Raw genomic sequence first — 15,747 nt, forward strand, 5'->3', positions numbered from 1 at the left:
AGATTTTAACCCACTAAAGTTGGGTTCCACCGCCCCCCTCCCATTTATAATGCACCTTCTGTCATTTACTGGTAAGCAAAATAAGCAAAAACAAAACAGAGAGACGAAGATCCAGAAAGAACTGCGAACATTTTTTATTTTTTATTGAGTTATAACTTTCTTTAACTGTCTCAATAACTTTTAAAAACTTTTATTCAGTGTTATTTTTGTTAAATGTAGGTCAAGTATTGATCCAAGCTGATCTTGCGCAATCTTTAAAACTTCACTCTTGCTCGTTAAGTGAGACGTCTGTGCCTGCATTTCATTCACCAGCTTTTTGAAGTTGGGTGAATATTGCGTGAGGGCAGTCTCAGGGAATCCCAAACACCTGTCCAGCAAACCAGGAGACCAAGTGGGGCTGGTGATCTACCTCTGACCCTTCTGCGATCTACTGGTAGATCGTGATCTACCTGTTGGACATACCTGTTGTAGTAGGTTAACCCTTGGCATCATTCTGGCTTTGCTGACCTGTTTTTCACTATATCAGGTGGCTACTGTAATTCCAGAAACGTCTGCTGTAGATCCCACAAGTAAGAATCTCTGTCAGAGGGATTGAAACAGACACAGCTATAGTGTAGAGGTTGGATGTAGACAATGGATTGTTTGGCGTGTTTAGGATGATGACTAGAGGCATGTAGATATGTTTAGATAATGTACTAGACACATTTGTTCTCGACATCACTATACAAACACATAATGGAAGCATTAAAAAATCACCTTATACTTTAAACCTACTGATCGCTAAATATATCTGCATGCCTCCAGTCACCATCCTAAACACACCAAGCAGACAGAGAAGGAAGATTTATTGTGAGTGAGAAACTGTTTAAGGTTTAGGGCATTGTCTATGGGCAAGAAAAGGTTTGTATCCCAATTAGTTCCAATTAGCTGCTGAAGGGAGAACTTTTAGCTCAGAATGTTGGCTGAACTGTTAGTGCTCCAGGATTCTCTATGTCTAAATGACTTGGTTAATTACTAAGGGAGCCTGATTAATGGTCTGGGTCTAGGCAAGGGAGAAACTGATCTCTGTCTCAGGCTGCCATTGTTTAAAAAGGTAAAGGTTCCCTTGCTCGAAAGCCAGTCGAATCCGACTCTAGGGTTGCGGTGCTCATCTCCGTTTCAAAGCCGAAGAGCCAGCGCTGTCCGAAGACATTTCCGTGGTCATGTGGCCGGCATGACTAAACACCAAGGCCATTGTTTACCAATGACCATAATGAGATTAAGATGGAATCCTCATTTGTTGGCCTTCAACCTTTATCATGGTGACAGTATTGTTTTAAGGGCCTCATATGAATGGCAAAGAAAAAAGCTCTTCTTAATACCAGGAAAAGGTGGAAAAGGAAATCCCAGCAAAAAAGGAGGCTTGGCAGCAGCACACCACATATCCTGAAGAACACTGCCTCCCATATGTCCCTGTGTACCAACAACAGTCATCAGGCTGCCATCTTTTGACTATCCCACCAGTTAGAGAGGCCCATCTGTTATTGACCAGAGCCCGGGGCCTTTTCAATCGTGGCTCTGGCTTTGTGGAATGGACTCCCTGAAGAGGTGAGGAGGCCCCCTCCTTGGTGGCCTGCCTGTTTGCCAGGGCTTTTGAAATTTCAGTGGCAGCCATCTTCAAGGGGGGGAGAGATTTGGGGTTTGCAATTTTATTTTGGTTTTAACTGCAGATGTTTTAAACTATTATCTTAAGTCACTTTGAACAACAAGGAAAGGCGGGATATATATGTTTTAATAAATAAAACAGAACTAAGCTCAGGGTGGGGTGTTGGGATTCTGGAGGAGTACCAAAAATGTATTATTAAGGGAAGAACTGGACTTCCCAAGAATCGCTGGTATCACATTAGGGAAAGGCCAACTTATGATTGTTTAGATATGCTTCTGAAGATACAGTTGCTGAAAATTCAGAGCAAAGGGGGGTTTCCTATAGTTGGGGCAAGTCTTTAATACCGTGTACAACTTGTTTAGCCTTCCTGTATCCAGCAAACAAGATAATTAGTCAAAACAGAAAACTAGCAGAATTATGCAAAGTAAGAGAAAGTAGGCAAATCCATTCAATGCACATCATGTAAAGCATCACAGAGTTTGGACTGCCTGGGTGTAGAACAGGGATGGCCAAACTTGCTTAATGTAAGAGCCCATAGAATAAACGTCAGATGTTTGAGAGCTGCAAGACAAATATCACACACACATTTTTATCGAAAAATATGCACATTTGCATATTAAAGAGACAAACACCTTCTGTGAGCCAAGCCAGCCTGCCAGAATGGCGGTGTGGGGCTTGGAGAGCATATTTAACTTTCGATGGGGAGGGAGGAGAGAAAGAGGAAGGGGGGGAGGGAGAAAATGGAAAGAAAGCAAATAGATGGGGGAAAGGGGGGAGGATGGAAAGAAAGCAACTTTAACTTTAAATGCGTCCTCCAAGCCCCCCCCCCCCGCCAGCTGGCTTGGCTTGGAGAAGGGATTTAAAGAGACAAATGCTTTCTCCAAGTTGGTCGATGGGGAGGGGTCTTGCGAACACGTTTAAAGTTGCTATCTTTCTCGGCTCACTCCCACCTCAAGCCTACCCAGGGAGGGGAACACTGGCTGGGGAAGAGAAGATCTATCAGGGAACCATGCCTCTCCTTCGCTTCCCCAGCTGCCCTGCTGGGAGCCACACAATATGTGAAAGAGCCACATGTGGCTCCCGAGCCTCAGCTTGGCCACCCCTGGTGTAGAATGCAAATGTGTTTACTGCAGAGTACCTCAAAGGCCCAGATATGCAGCTTCAGCAAAATGATTTAGGTTCAGGGTTGCTAACCAAGCTAATAACTTTACCTTAAAACAAAGTCTGAATCCAGTGGCACCTTTAAGACCAACAAAGTTTTTATATATATTTTTTATATTTCAATTTCTATACCGCTCATGACCCCTACTGGGTCTCAGAACGGTTTACAATGAACTACTTTATGTAGTTGGTTACCTAGCTAGGGCCACAATTACACGGGGAGGGGATTACCTAACAGCACCCATGCGGCGTATTTCCTTCTCTCCGACGGGACTCGGACGTTGTTTTTCTGACGATCCGGATGACTGGCGACCATCTCAGGGCAGGCTCTGATGACTTTCCTCCTCCGGCGCGCAACTGCTTCGGGGCGCAGCTTACGGCTATGCGTCCCATCAGGCTCCAGCCGCGCTGTGTTCCCTTGTCGCTGTGTCGCCCCGGCTCCGCCTCCATTCGATCTGGTCGCCGCCTTTCCTGGATCGCTTAGTTGCTCCGTCGCCGCCATTACTCTCGCTGTCGCTCCGCTTGCTGCCGCCGCCGCCATCAACCGCACTCCTGGCACGGAACCAGGAGGAGGGTGCCCCCTGCCACCTAGGGCAGGTACCCATTTGTCTACTTGTTTTACTTTCGAGCCGCTGGGTTGGCGGGAGCTGGGACTGGGGCCAGGGGCTCAACCCGGCTGCGGTGGGGATTTGAACAGCCATTGTGGCTGTTCGCTATTGATGTTACCTGCAGGTGTTGTACTACCTGCGCCACCGCTCCCTTCTTAAACTTAAAGAATTAAACTTTGTTGGTCTTAAAGGTGCCACTGGACTCAAACTTTGCCCTATTGCTTTAGACCAATATGGCTACCCACCTGAATCTAACTTTACCTTAGGCTTGTTTTTTTTTAAACAATTTATTTATTAGTTTTTTAATACAACATTAGTTTCCTTTTATACATACATCTTAGAGTCATTTATTCCTTTTCTAACCAATTATACATTCCCGACCATCGCTTTTCAAAAAGTTCTTCATTTTTCCCTTGCAACATTAAGTTCAGTTTGTCTATTTCCATTACTTCCAATAACTTCTCTATTACATCCTCTTGTTTTGGGGTATTATCTTGCTTCCAAAATCTTGCCCATAAAATCCTTGCTGCTGTTATCATATACAATATTACATATTTAACATTGTAATTTATACCTTCTGGAAGCATATGCTACCTTAGGCTTGTTAACACCAGCATGAAATATCAGGATGTTTGAACCACATGCCTTAGGTCATCATCTCAGGTCACTACAAGCTTGTACTTACTATGACATTTTATGCTGGGATAAATTTTGTTAGTAAAAAAGGGAAGTATATTTGGACAGAAACTCCTCATAGAGTCACAATATGTAGGACTATCAGCATACCAAACTAAACTTTATAACATTGAAAGCACAGAACTCTTTAATAATGTATTATTATTAAACACATTATAACACATTAAGTGTTGCTAAAATTATTTCCACGTAAACAAGAACAATTAATCAAATGTTGTCTATGTTTACAGTATAAGAGGTGTTTTTTTCAGTGCTCCCCAAAATTTGCCATTATGCACTTATGGATGCATAAATACCACCTTATATTGAACACCCACCAACTTGACTATCTATATTCTTTCAGCTGGATCAGGTGGCCAGTAAGATCAATGCATAGCAGCAAATTAGCACATAAATGCAAGAATTAACAAAAATATGTGAGAATGAAGCTAGAATCCAGACGTACCCCCAGGACAAACCAAGCTCAACCCTGTGTAAATGGGAGAACAGAGACTCAGCATGTACACACTTCTTCACATACACTGAAACAGATTTCCTTAAATATTACATGCAGGTAGGGGGGTTAGTTGCCAGGAAGAGCTGATTAGAGTCAAGATGCATAAGTAACTGCACGATAAATATAGCTAAGATTGGAATAACACATATAGTAGCCTGCCTCAGCAGGGATGGCGGGATATAAATTAAATAAATAAATAAAATAATAAAATAAATAAATGTAAATAGCAGCAATTTGGCATACAGAGAATAAAGAAGTTAACAACAGATATCAGAACCAAGTTTGAGTTCAGTGACCTCTATAAGACTAACCAACTTTAATTTCTGGGTATAAGTAAGAACAGAATGACTTAGCGTGTATAGTGAGATAAGAAGCCAGTATCTGTTAAACCCTGGGGGTTCCATTGTCTTGAGTGTTGCAATAACTTGTAATTCAGCAATCCCCCATTCCCGTCTGTTTTTGAAATTCCTTTGCAATAAAACAGCTACTCTGAGGTCATCCACTGAATGTCCTGGAAGGCTGAAGTGTTCTTCTACAGGCTTCTCAGTCTTGTGATTCTTGATGTCAGATTTGTGTCCATTTATTCTTTGGCATATGGTTTGACATGCTTGCCCTATGTAGAGAAGTGAAGGGCATTGTTGGCATTTAATGACAAATACAATGTTAGAAGACGAGCAGGTGAATAAGCCTGGGATGGTGTAGTTGATGTTGTTAGGTCCAGTGATTGTGTTGTCTGGATGTATGTGGCAGCAAAATTGTAATCTGGGTTTGTTGTAAACTATAGTACTAGTGTCCATGTTCAAATTAGATGCTGTATTGTTTTGGGTGAGGAGTTGTTTGAGATTGAGGGGCTGTCTGTGTGCTACAAAAGATTTGTCCTCTAGTACTTGTGAAAGAGAACTGTCATTATCCAGTAGAGGTTGTAAGTCGCTAACGATGCATTGAGCAGTTTTGAGTTGAGAGCTGTATGTTACCACTAATGTTGGTCTGTTATTGTCTCTTTTGGGCCTGTCTTGCAACAGGTTGTCTCTGGGTATCATTTTGGCTTTGTTATTCTGTTTCTTGACTTCATCAGGTGGATACTTTAGTTCCAAAAAGATTTGCTGTAGATCCCTCAAGTAAGAATCTCTGTCTGTGGGACTGGAGCAGATGTGGCTGTAGCAGAGAGCCTGGCTATATACAGTGGATCATTAGGTATGTTTAAGATGGTGGCTGGAGGCATGTAGGTATGTTTGACGGTCAGTAGGTTTCTGGTATAAGGTGGTGTCTATGCATCCATTGTGTAGTCTTACAGTAGTGTCCAAAAACTGTATTTCTTGCATAGATTGTTTCATTGTCAGGTTAATGGTGGGGTGAAAGTCACTGAATGCTTGGTGGAATATGTCCAAGGCTTCTTTACCATGTGTCAGACAATAAAAATGTCATCGATATATCACAGGTATAAGAGAGGTATGAGTGGGTGGGAGTTTAGACAGCATTGCTCCGAGTCGGCCATTAAGATGTTAGCCTATTGTGGGGCCATGTGAGTGCCCATGGCTGTACCACTGATCTATAGGTATAAGTTGTCACCAAATTTAAAGTGGTTATGGGTGAGGACAAAGTGGCACAGTTTGGTGGCAAAGTCTGCTGTGGTGCTGTCAGAAATTATATTCTTTACGGCTTGTAATGCATCTCTGTGTGGAATGTTGGTATACAGATTCCACACCCATGGTGGCTAAAATAGTATTCTTTGGAAGGTTGTTCAAAGATTGTATTTCCCTCAGGAAGTCTGTGGTGTCACATACATAACTAGGAGCATTGGTGGCATAGGGGCTTAGAACAGAGTCCATGTATCCATTTACCCCCACAGTGATGGTGGCTATGCCTGAGACAATGGGGCGTCATGGGTTGCCAGATTTGTGTATTTTGGGAAGAAGATAAAAGGCACCTGGTCGAGGTTCCTATAGTGTGCCTGAAAGGCTTTGCTCCTGAATGTGCAGGAGTAATTCTTTTATAATTCTGTTTAGTTCTTTTTTGTATTCCTATTTGTGCTCCTGCAAACTAATTTCAAAGGGAGAATCCAGCTCAAGAGTGCTCAATTAGGATTCACCAAGAGATTCAGAAACAGCGTCTTTCCTCCAGACTTGAACAAGAAATCACTATAAGTGTTACTAGTGACTCACTCTTTAGAGATGTTAAGTACTTCTGCTTAAAGTAAAGGTAAAGGTTCCCTTGCTTGAAAGCCAGTAGAGTCCAAATGGGGGGTGGCAGTTGGAAGGCGGAATCTGCAAAGAAACACCCTTGTGAGAGTGGAAGTGCCTTCTGCTCCTGCCCCTTTGTATAAATTCCATGCAGCCCTGTTTTCATGACTGCACTTCTGGTCCAACATGCAATGCAACTATAAGACTATTTGCATGCAAGTCCCTGTTTTAATGGGTGCCCCATATGGTGATAGGCTGGGCACCAATACAGAACAAACAGCAGAGCAAGGTATTTTTTAAAGCTCCACGCTGATGAGACAACAAATGTGAAAACCATCTCAACAGACACAAGGAAGTGGGGGGAAAAAGAAAAAGGCTAAGCAGGGTGTGAAAGAAATAAGCATTCCACCGGGCACCAATATACACCGGTGGTGGCCATGACGTCAGGAGAGAAGAAGAGAAATAACTGATAGCTGGAGGCTGCTGGAGACAGTTGAAAGTGACAATCTCAAAAACTACAACTGTTATAAACGGCTGTAAGAGAAAAAAAGGTTAGAGGTGATGATTGGGTGAGCGATGGGCAAAGAGAGGAAGTATCACACAAAGACATAAAGCAGCAAAATTACAAAAGATGAAAGCATAATAAGCCCTATGCAGAGGTTATAGTGAACGCATGTATAATCCATGTACAGAGTACACCTGATTTTCTTTATATGTGCATTGAGTAATTCTCATGTTTCACTCAACACATGAACAGCAGAACATGCAATCGAAACCTCAAGTACTGGTCCCTGGTTTCATTTGTAAAGTGAATGCATGATGGCTTTTCCTTACAAACAGATGTATGCACACACATACAAGAGCTAGATTCAAGTCCAGTAGCACCTTAGAGACCAAGATGATTTTCAGATACTTAATGAAGGTTTTTATCAGAAGCTTATACTCTGAAAATCTTGTACATCTCAGGTGCCACTAGACTTAAGTCTAGCTGTTTTACTGCAGACCAACATGGCTGCCCACTGAAACTGTCTTAATGGAATACACATACATGCATACCGAACATGGGTGACAGAGAATAATAGCTGATGCAAGTTGTATGTTTGATTGTTTACATGTTACTGCCCCTTTAAGATAGAACCACATGGCATTCTGGGGGGAAATGGAAATGGCAGTTAGACTTCAGTGCCGAAGTGAATTTTGCTCAGAGAGTTTTTTAGTTAACGTTTAGTTAACGTTTAGTTAACAAATAAAACCTAAAATTTCCTGTAACTTGTGAGCAAGTCTATACTACATCTAAAGAAGGAATTAATGTTACTGTCAAAGTTATTCACAAGGTGATCAAGTCTGGACAGCAGTAATTATTTAAATGTAAAAGAAACTGCAGACAAGTAAAAAGACATAAATGTGAGTGCAAAGAGAAATTCTGCGTAGGGAAAAAAATGCTGACAGCAGTGCTTAAACATAGAAGGATCAGCACATGCTGTAGAAAGTTAATGAAAGTTAAAGAAAAACAAGGAAAAACAGGTTTTAAAAGGTTCTTATCCTCAGCACCAAAGTTGAAGCATATAAAGCAAAGGTGGTAAAAGGGGGTGAACTGATGCACTTGTAATGGGAGATCATGTGGTTTGCCATTTGTGGAAAGTGAAGAAGAGTAGCAGGACTTAAGACATCAAGTTTAAATTCAACAGCTGTATGGAGTAATACTCGTTGAGGAAGGACTGATATAAAGGTGCATTTGGGGGGACGGGAATTTAGTTGGAAAGATTATATTTAAAAACATAAGAGAAGCCATGTTGGATCAGGCCAATGGTCCATCCAGTCCAACACTCAGTGTCACACAGTGGCCAAAAACCAGGTGCCATCAGAAAGTTCACCAGCAGGGCCAGAACCCCAGAAGCCCTCCCACTGCTGTTTCCCGAGCACCAAGAATACAGAGCATCACTGCCCCAGACATTGTGTTCCATCTATACCTTGTGACTAATAGCCACTGATGGACCACGGCTCCATATTTTTATCCAATCCCCTCTTCAACCTGTCTATGTTTGTAGCTGCCACCACTTCCTGCGGCAGTTAATTCCCCCCAAAGAGCATTACACTCAGTGGATAACAACTTACTGGTGATCCCTGGCCTGAAAAGTATCTGGCTGTCCTCAACCAGAGCCAGGGGTTTTTTTGCCCCACCTTTTGGAACTGTCTGCTGAGTGAGATCCGGGTCCTGTACGATCTGATGCATTTCCACAGGGCCTGTAAGCTGCCCTATACTGAATCAAACCATTGGTCCATGAAGATCAGTATTGTCTACTTTGACTTGCAGCAGCTCTCCAGGGTCACAGGGAGTAGGTCACCTACTACCTGATCCTTTTAACTGGAGATGCCAGGGATTGAACCTGGGACCTTCTGCATGCCAAGCAGATGCTCTGCCACCGAGCCATGGCCCCACCCCACATAATCATGGCACCACTGGCCTGTTTTCTCCTCAACTCCTCCCTCCCTCTATAGGTGTCAGTTTCATAGCTTCACAAATCTTTTTGATCCCCTCCTTCTCTACCCCTTCCTACATCTCCAACAGGACTTCACCGCTCCCCTTGAGCAAGGACTTGTTTCCTTCTTTCCAGGTATCACATTCTGATATGCATTCAGGCTCACTTGTTCATACATGCTCAAAGATCCAAAACACAGATTAGGTGTGCAAGCATGAATGCACAATACAAGCATATTCCTAACTTTGCACTAACAATATCATACAACTATTTACATATGGGTATGTGTGGCTTGGTTGGTTCTTTTGTTCTGGATTACATTGGTCAGGCCCGATTCAAGTATAGGCATGCACTGAAGAAACCCTAGGTGTCTAGTTAGCTTTCCTATATCAGATCATTTAATTCCTGGCAATGTTTCTGTCCATTACAGTATGGTACACAAGTAATACTATTAGAGAACTTGTGTTTCTGTCCATTACAGTATGGTACACAATACTATTAGAGAACTTTTCCTTCCATTTTATCCTTTCATTACAACATATCTATATGTATTTGTAACAATGACAAAAGAAAATTATACCATCCATTACTTCTACATATAACACTAAAGTAAAGCAATTATACTAGTCCATTAAAATATCTTACCCAAACATGAGCAGATCACAAGCAAGGAGCCTTTTCTAAAACAATGCTCCCAGTCAATTAATATTTATAGGTTTTAAAAATCATCTCCTGACAACAGCTAGTTGTACCACTTGATAAGGACACATCTTCTTGGATAACTAGTTAACGCTATATAACATTATCTATACTTGAATACTTTCTTAAAATATACAAAAAAGTGTGAGTTCATTCTTGCTATATTTTATCATAACAAGGTCTATTTAAAAATTGAGAAGACAAGTTTCTCATACATATGATCTATTGGCCCTCAACCAAGACACTCACTCTTTGAACTATATCTTCACTTCTGTGAAGTTGGACATTCTTGACATGCTCAGATGCTTCTGAACCTGCATCTCAGTACACAGTATCCCACTGATGTGGGTTGGGCAGTTTCTAAACTACAGCTGTTGTGTTACTACTGCTTTGTTTCCTACCACTCTCCAAGGCGATTCTGCTTTGGGTCTCTAGACTCCCTATCTGGCACATTTAGCTGGGCTGCTAGGACAATAGAAACATCCTCTGTGGTGTTTTGGTCAAGGCCAGCAACTGTTCCCCTGTATTCCTGGCCATAACTGTAACACTTTGTTTTCCTTTTCTCCAGCCCTCTCAGTATTATAGTGAGTTACTGGAGAGCTGGGGCTTGAGAAAGTGTAACAACTACAGAGAAGTTTTTTTGTTTGACTGATTCAGACTTACAATACGGAACAGAAAGGCTTTTAACATAACTATTTTTTATAAGAACAGCATCCAAACCTTGATGGTGGAAAGTGCTGTCAAGTCGCAGCTGACTTGTAGCGACCTCATAGGCTTTTCAAGGCAAGGGACATTGGGAGATGGTTTGCTATTGCTTGCCTCTGCATAGCAACCCTAGACTTCCCTGGCAGTCTCCCATCCAAGTACTAATCAGGGTCAACCCTACTTACCTTCCAAGATCTGATGAGATTGGGCTAGCCTGGGATATCCATGTCAGGACATGTAAACCTTACTTATATTCAAAATACCTGAAGTCTGTATGGGACTCCCTGCCTAACCAGTAGGCCTCGTAACCCTTCTCCCACCAAAATCCAACAACCCTCCACTCTTGTCAGTTGGCCAGCATTTGAACTGCCGAACACCTCCTTTTTTCTCCCATTATTCCAGTCCACCATTTGATAGTGACCAGTTGAAGCTCCTGGAGGGCAGAACTTGAAATTGGCCATCGCAATTAGCTGAGAGGGTGTGACTGGCCCAAGAGCACCCAGCAAGCTTGTTGATTTCATTTTATTTCATTGTATTTATGATCCCTTTTGAATGGCCTATCAACCATCTTTTCACCTTTGTCAGTCAGGCTTGCCACTCTGGTAATTTAATCACAGGGCCAGGAAGGGCCATCGAGCTCTGCCCAGTCTTTTGTTAAACCAGACCAAACTGGTATTCCAGGCAGATAACCTAATCACCCCAGGTTGACATTTCCTATATTGTCCATAGGTTTGAACGCCACTCTGGTAATTTAATCACAGGGCCAGGAAGGGCCATCGAGCTCTGCCCAGTCTTTTGTTAAACCAGACCAAACTGGTATTCCAGGCAGATAACCTAATCACCCCAGGTTGACATTTCCTATATTATCCATACCTTTGAACATCGTTAAAGGTAAAGGTAAAGGTTCCCTTGCTCGAAAGCCAGTCGAATCCGATTCTAGGGTTGCGGTGCTCATCTCCCTTTCAAAGCCGAAGAGCCAGCGCTGTCCGTGGTCATGTGGCCGGCATGACTAAACACCAAGGCGCACGGAACGCTGTTACCTTCCCACTGAAGTGATACCTATTTATCTACTTGCAATTTCTTGCTTTCGAACTGCTAGGTTGGGAGGAGATGGAACTAGGGACGGGAGCTCACTCCGTCATGCAGCACCCGGGTCTCAAACTGCTGAACTACTGACCGTCCACAGCCTGCAGTTCAGCGTCTTAACCACTTGAGCCACTGCAGCTCCTTGAACATCGATAATCATGCTCATATCTGGAACTCCTTCTAATTTCCACTACCCTAAAATTCAAACCGTACAACACAATTCAAAATTACTAGCTGGAACCAAGGTGGAAACACTGTTCTCAATGTGACTAAAGGTGCATACAAGCCACCTCTCAGCCCCCAAAGCCTTTGTAGCTAGTTTCTGGATTTCACCTATTACTCCAACATCATGGTTGGTCTACTTCCTTGCTGAAATCACTGAGTCTGAAAAGGAGAAGGCATTATAACTGAAAACTGGTGAGGGCAAAGCGGCCTGCTGACTGTTATAGGAGTCCTGAAGGCTACTGTCAATACAGGAGCATAACATTGTTCCAGATTACTCTGGTCACGCCTGATTCAGATATAAGCATACACTAAAGATACCTTAAGACTCTAGCTAGCTTCTCTGTATCAGATCCTTTAATTCCTGGCAAAGAGGTATACCTCAAAAAGTTTTAGGCTTGTTATGGGTACAGTACAAAGTCAATACTATTACAGAATCCCTGCTCCCATTTTAATATTTTATTAAAACTACTGCATTCTTGACTAAATCAATAAAAATTATATCATCAATTATTGTTACACAGATAATTAAAAGAGCTATTACGTGAGTCCTTAAAACTATTTTGCTCCAAAGATAAGAACATAACAGAAGCCAATGTTGGATCAGGCCAATGGCCCATCCAGTACAACACTCTGTCACACAGTGGCCAAAAATACCAGGTGCCATCAGGAGATCCAGCAGTGGGGGCCAGTCGTAAATAGGGAGGTCAGGTCACAAGCGAGAAGCAGGTTACAAGCAAGAAGCCCCTTCTAAGAAGCAGCTTCCAGTCAATTCAACTTCCCACATTTAGTTTTGAAAATCATCTCCTAACAACAGCTAGCTGTACCACCTGATAAGGGTGCATGTTCTTGGCTAATTAATTGTTTTATAACTTCAAGCTTCATACAATGTTATCTATACCTGAAAATCCTCTTAAAATATAGAAGTTTCACATACATACATACAAATAACTATTGGCCCTCAACCAATACACTCCATCTTTGAACTATATCTTTACTTCTGTGAAGGTGGACATTTTTGCCATTCTCAGACACTTCTGTACTTGGGCCTCAACACATAACATCTATTGAAACAGCTTATAATATCTACACAAGACCAGATGAGTGTGTTACTCCTTTGTTTCTTGCTCCTCTTCAAGGCTGTTCGATTCTGGGTCACTAAACTCCTTTTGGCATGTTTAACTGTGTTTCTGTGTACATAAACATCTTCCATGATCTTTTTGGTAAAGTCCACCAAGCCTTCCCCTATATTTCTGGCCACATCCATGTCACCATGGAAACAGTACCTTGAACTTTAGACAAACTTAAACATGCATTTTAGTCCACCATTTTGAACTCACTCAGCGTGGCTCAGAAGTATAAAAGTAGGGTGTATCTTCACTGTGATTTGATAGTAATTGGTTACAAGAATTCAAGACTATGCCTTCACACAAATGATACCACAGCATTCTCTTTTAAAATTACCTTAGGTTACATACACCATGGAACAGTAAACATGTACACATTCAACAAAACAAATTAAGGACAGTTTCAAATTTTCTAGAAACTGAAAGAACATTTTCCAAAAGGGCGTACACGGACTCCCATCTCTTTCCCCTACCAAGCAGCCACAAACTTAGCTGTCCTGAAGAAATAATGCATATCCACAAATATCCCATACCTCAGTATTTTTAACAGTGGCACTCAACTGGGAAATCCGGAAGAGAACCATTCTGCAGAAACTGAGCACTATCTCAGTAGAGACAAGGGTTGTCCGGAAGGACCTCAGTGTGATGTTTCTTAGTGCAGCTTACCAAATGCATTGGCCTTCGTTTCAGTGACTCCTTAGAATACAACACAGGCGCAGCCTAGAGACACTGCAGGTCTAGTTTTTCTTTTGGAATACTGATTTAGCAGCCACAGCATCGTCAGAAGAAGTACCAGTATTGTGGATAACAGCATGAGCCAGAAGCCAATTAAGACCAAATGCTTGATCCACAGTCTGTTATTAAGGATCTGTGGCTCACAGACCAGGCATCAGCCGGGACTTCCTGCCTCATATTTATTCCAACACAGGATGCCATGTGTAAACAATGGGTGTTGCAGTCATTCATGGTTTCCTTGTGATAGAGAGGATCCCAGCATTCCGTCTTTTAAAGTCCCAACATGTTTCTTTTGTAGCAGCATTAATCCAAGCTCTGCAGACAGATGGCAAGCCTTCCTTTTTGCAATTGAGTCTAGAGACATCTAGACACAACCCAAACCCCTATTTATTTTTTCACAGCCGAGCTATGCCTACCTGCTCCCTTTCCCTGTTGCGTCTCGATTCAGGTCTCTGTACCCCATAGCTTCCCCCCCCCACACACACACACTTGATGCATCCGATCAAGCAGTTTCCTAACTATCAGGAGCTCCTGCCACGCAAGCCAGCGCCACCGCGATCCCTGAAGCCATTCCCCAGGAAAGCGTGCCTGTGGGCTTAACCTCGAGTCCAGACATCTACTTCGAGTCTTATTCCCCCCCCCCCCCAATACACACAGACATGCACACCGCAAAGGGACAAAAGAATGCCTTTTCCCTCTACGCTTTCCCTGCCCCCATCCCTGGAATTGGGGGGGAGGGGGCGGGTTCCACGACAAAGAGATTCCTAGGCTACCTCTCTCTTTGTCCGTCAGTCCCTAGTCCCGGGGACTCTCTTTTTGCATTGCGCGCGTAGCCCGAACCGAACCTTCTGTGGGCCGGTCCACCCCCCCCCCACCCCACCCCCCACCCGGCGTCGTGAAGCGCGTCCTCTCCTCCGAGTCCCCCGGTGGCGGCGGCGGCGGCGACTTACCCGGGTAGTGCAGCGGGGAGGGCGGCGCGGAGCCCGGCGAGGACGGGGCCGGCTGGAGGAGCGGCGGCGGCGGGGGCAAGGGAAAGTCTTTGGGGCCGCCGCCCGGGGAGGGCGCCGCGGGCGGGGGCAGCATGAGGTAGCGGTGCGGCGGGGGCAGGCAGCGCAGGCACAGCGAGTGGAGGCAGGGCAGCAGCTTGGGCTGCCGGCTCTGGATGTGCTGCCCGCACACCCCGCAAGTGTCCAACAGGTTGAGCGGCGACTCGCCGTTGGTCCGGTCGGCGGGGCCTTGCCGGCTTTCCGCCTCGTTTTCCCCACCCATGGCGACGACGGGAGCGGCAGGGGCAGACCCAGCTTTCTCAGGCAGGCGGGCGGGCGGGCGGCAGCCGCGGCGCTCACTGCGGGGCCGTGGCGGGGCGGAGAGGCGCAGCAACTGCGCGCTCACTTGGCGTCACCGCTGCCGCCGCCGCCGCCGCTCGAGGGGGCCGGCCAAGGCAGGCCAGGCGGCTCACCGGCAGGGCAAAGGGGCTGGCCGGGCCAGGAGCGCGAGGGGGCTGAGCTCCGGCCTGGGAGAGGATTGGCGGGCAGGCGGCTGGCTGGCTCCCGTCCGTGTAGTCCAGGCTCCAGCCGCTCTCGAATGCCCAGAGCCCACCTCCCTGCCCATGGAGGCAGGCAGCCAGCCAGCCGGTCCCGCTGCTGCCTGGGAGGGTGGGACTTGGGGCGAGCGAGGAGGAGGCTGGTGAGCGCAGGCGCCGAGCTCCGCCTCTCGCTGCTGGGCGCGCTTGCTGGGGCTCTCTGCCATGGCAGCAGGGGGCGGGCGCCTGCCCAGGCCAAGGCCATTCCCCGCACGGCTTCCGGGGCCCCCAGTCTGCTGCTTGGGAAGCGCCGATTCGCCAGCGGGCTGGGGCCTCCCACGCCTCCAGCTCGCGGGCCACTCAGCGCCTCGTGCGGCTCCTTTAA

General features: G+C 44.9%; 1 protein-coding gene across 1 annotated transcript in view; it reads right to left on the reverse strand.

Annotated features, from left to right (window-relative positions):
• The window catches only part of TRIM24 (tripartite motif containing 24), a 69,073-nt gene extending 53,823 nt beyond the window's left edge, over nt 1-15,250 (reverse strand). Inside the window, 1 exon segment of the mRNA XM_015417215.1 lies at nt 14,791-15,250. Coding sequence (XP_015272701.1) covers nt 14,791-15,109 — 319 coding nt within the window. The 5' untranslated portion in view covers nt 15,110-15,250.
• Between the last annotated feature and the right edge of the window lie 497 nt (nt 15,251-15,747).

The sequence above is a fragment of the Gekko japonicus genome, unplaced genomic scaffold (assembly GCF_001447785.1).
Source record: "Gekko japonicus isolate JY-2015 unplaced genomic scaffold, Gekko_japonicus_V1.1 scaffold1482, whole genome shotgun sequence".
Classification (NCBI taxonomy): domain Eukaryota; kingdom Metazoa; phylum Chordata; class Lepidosauria; order Squamata; family Gekkonidae; genus Gekko; species Gekko japonicus.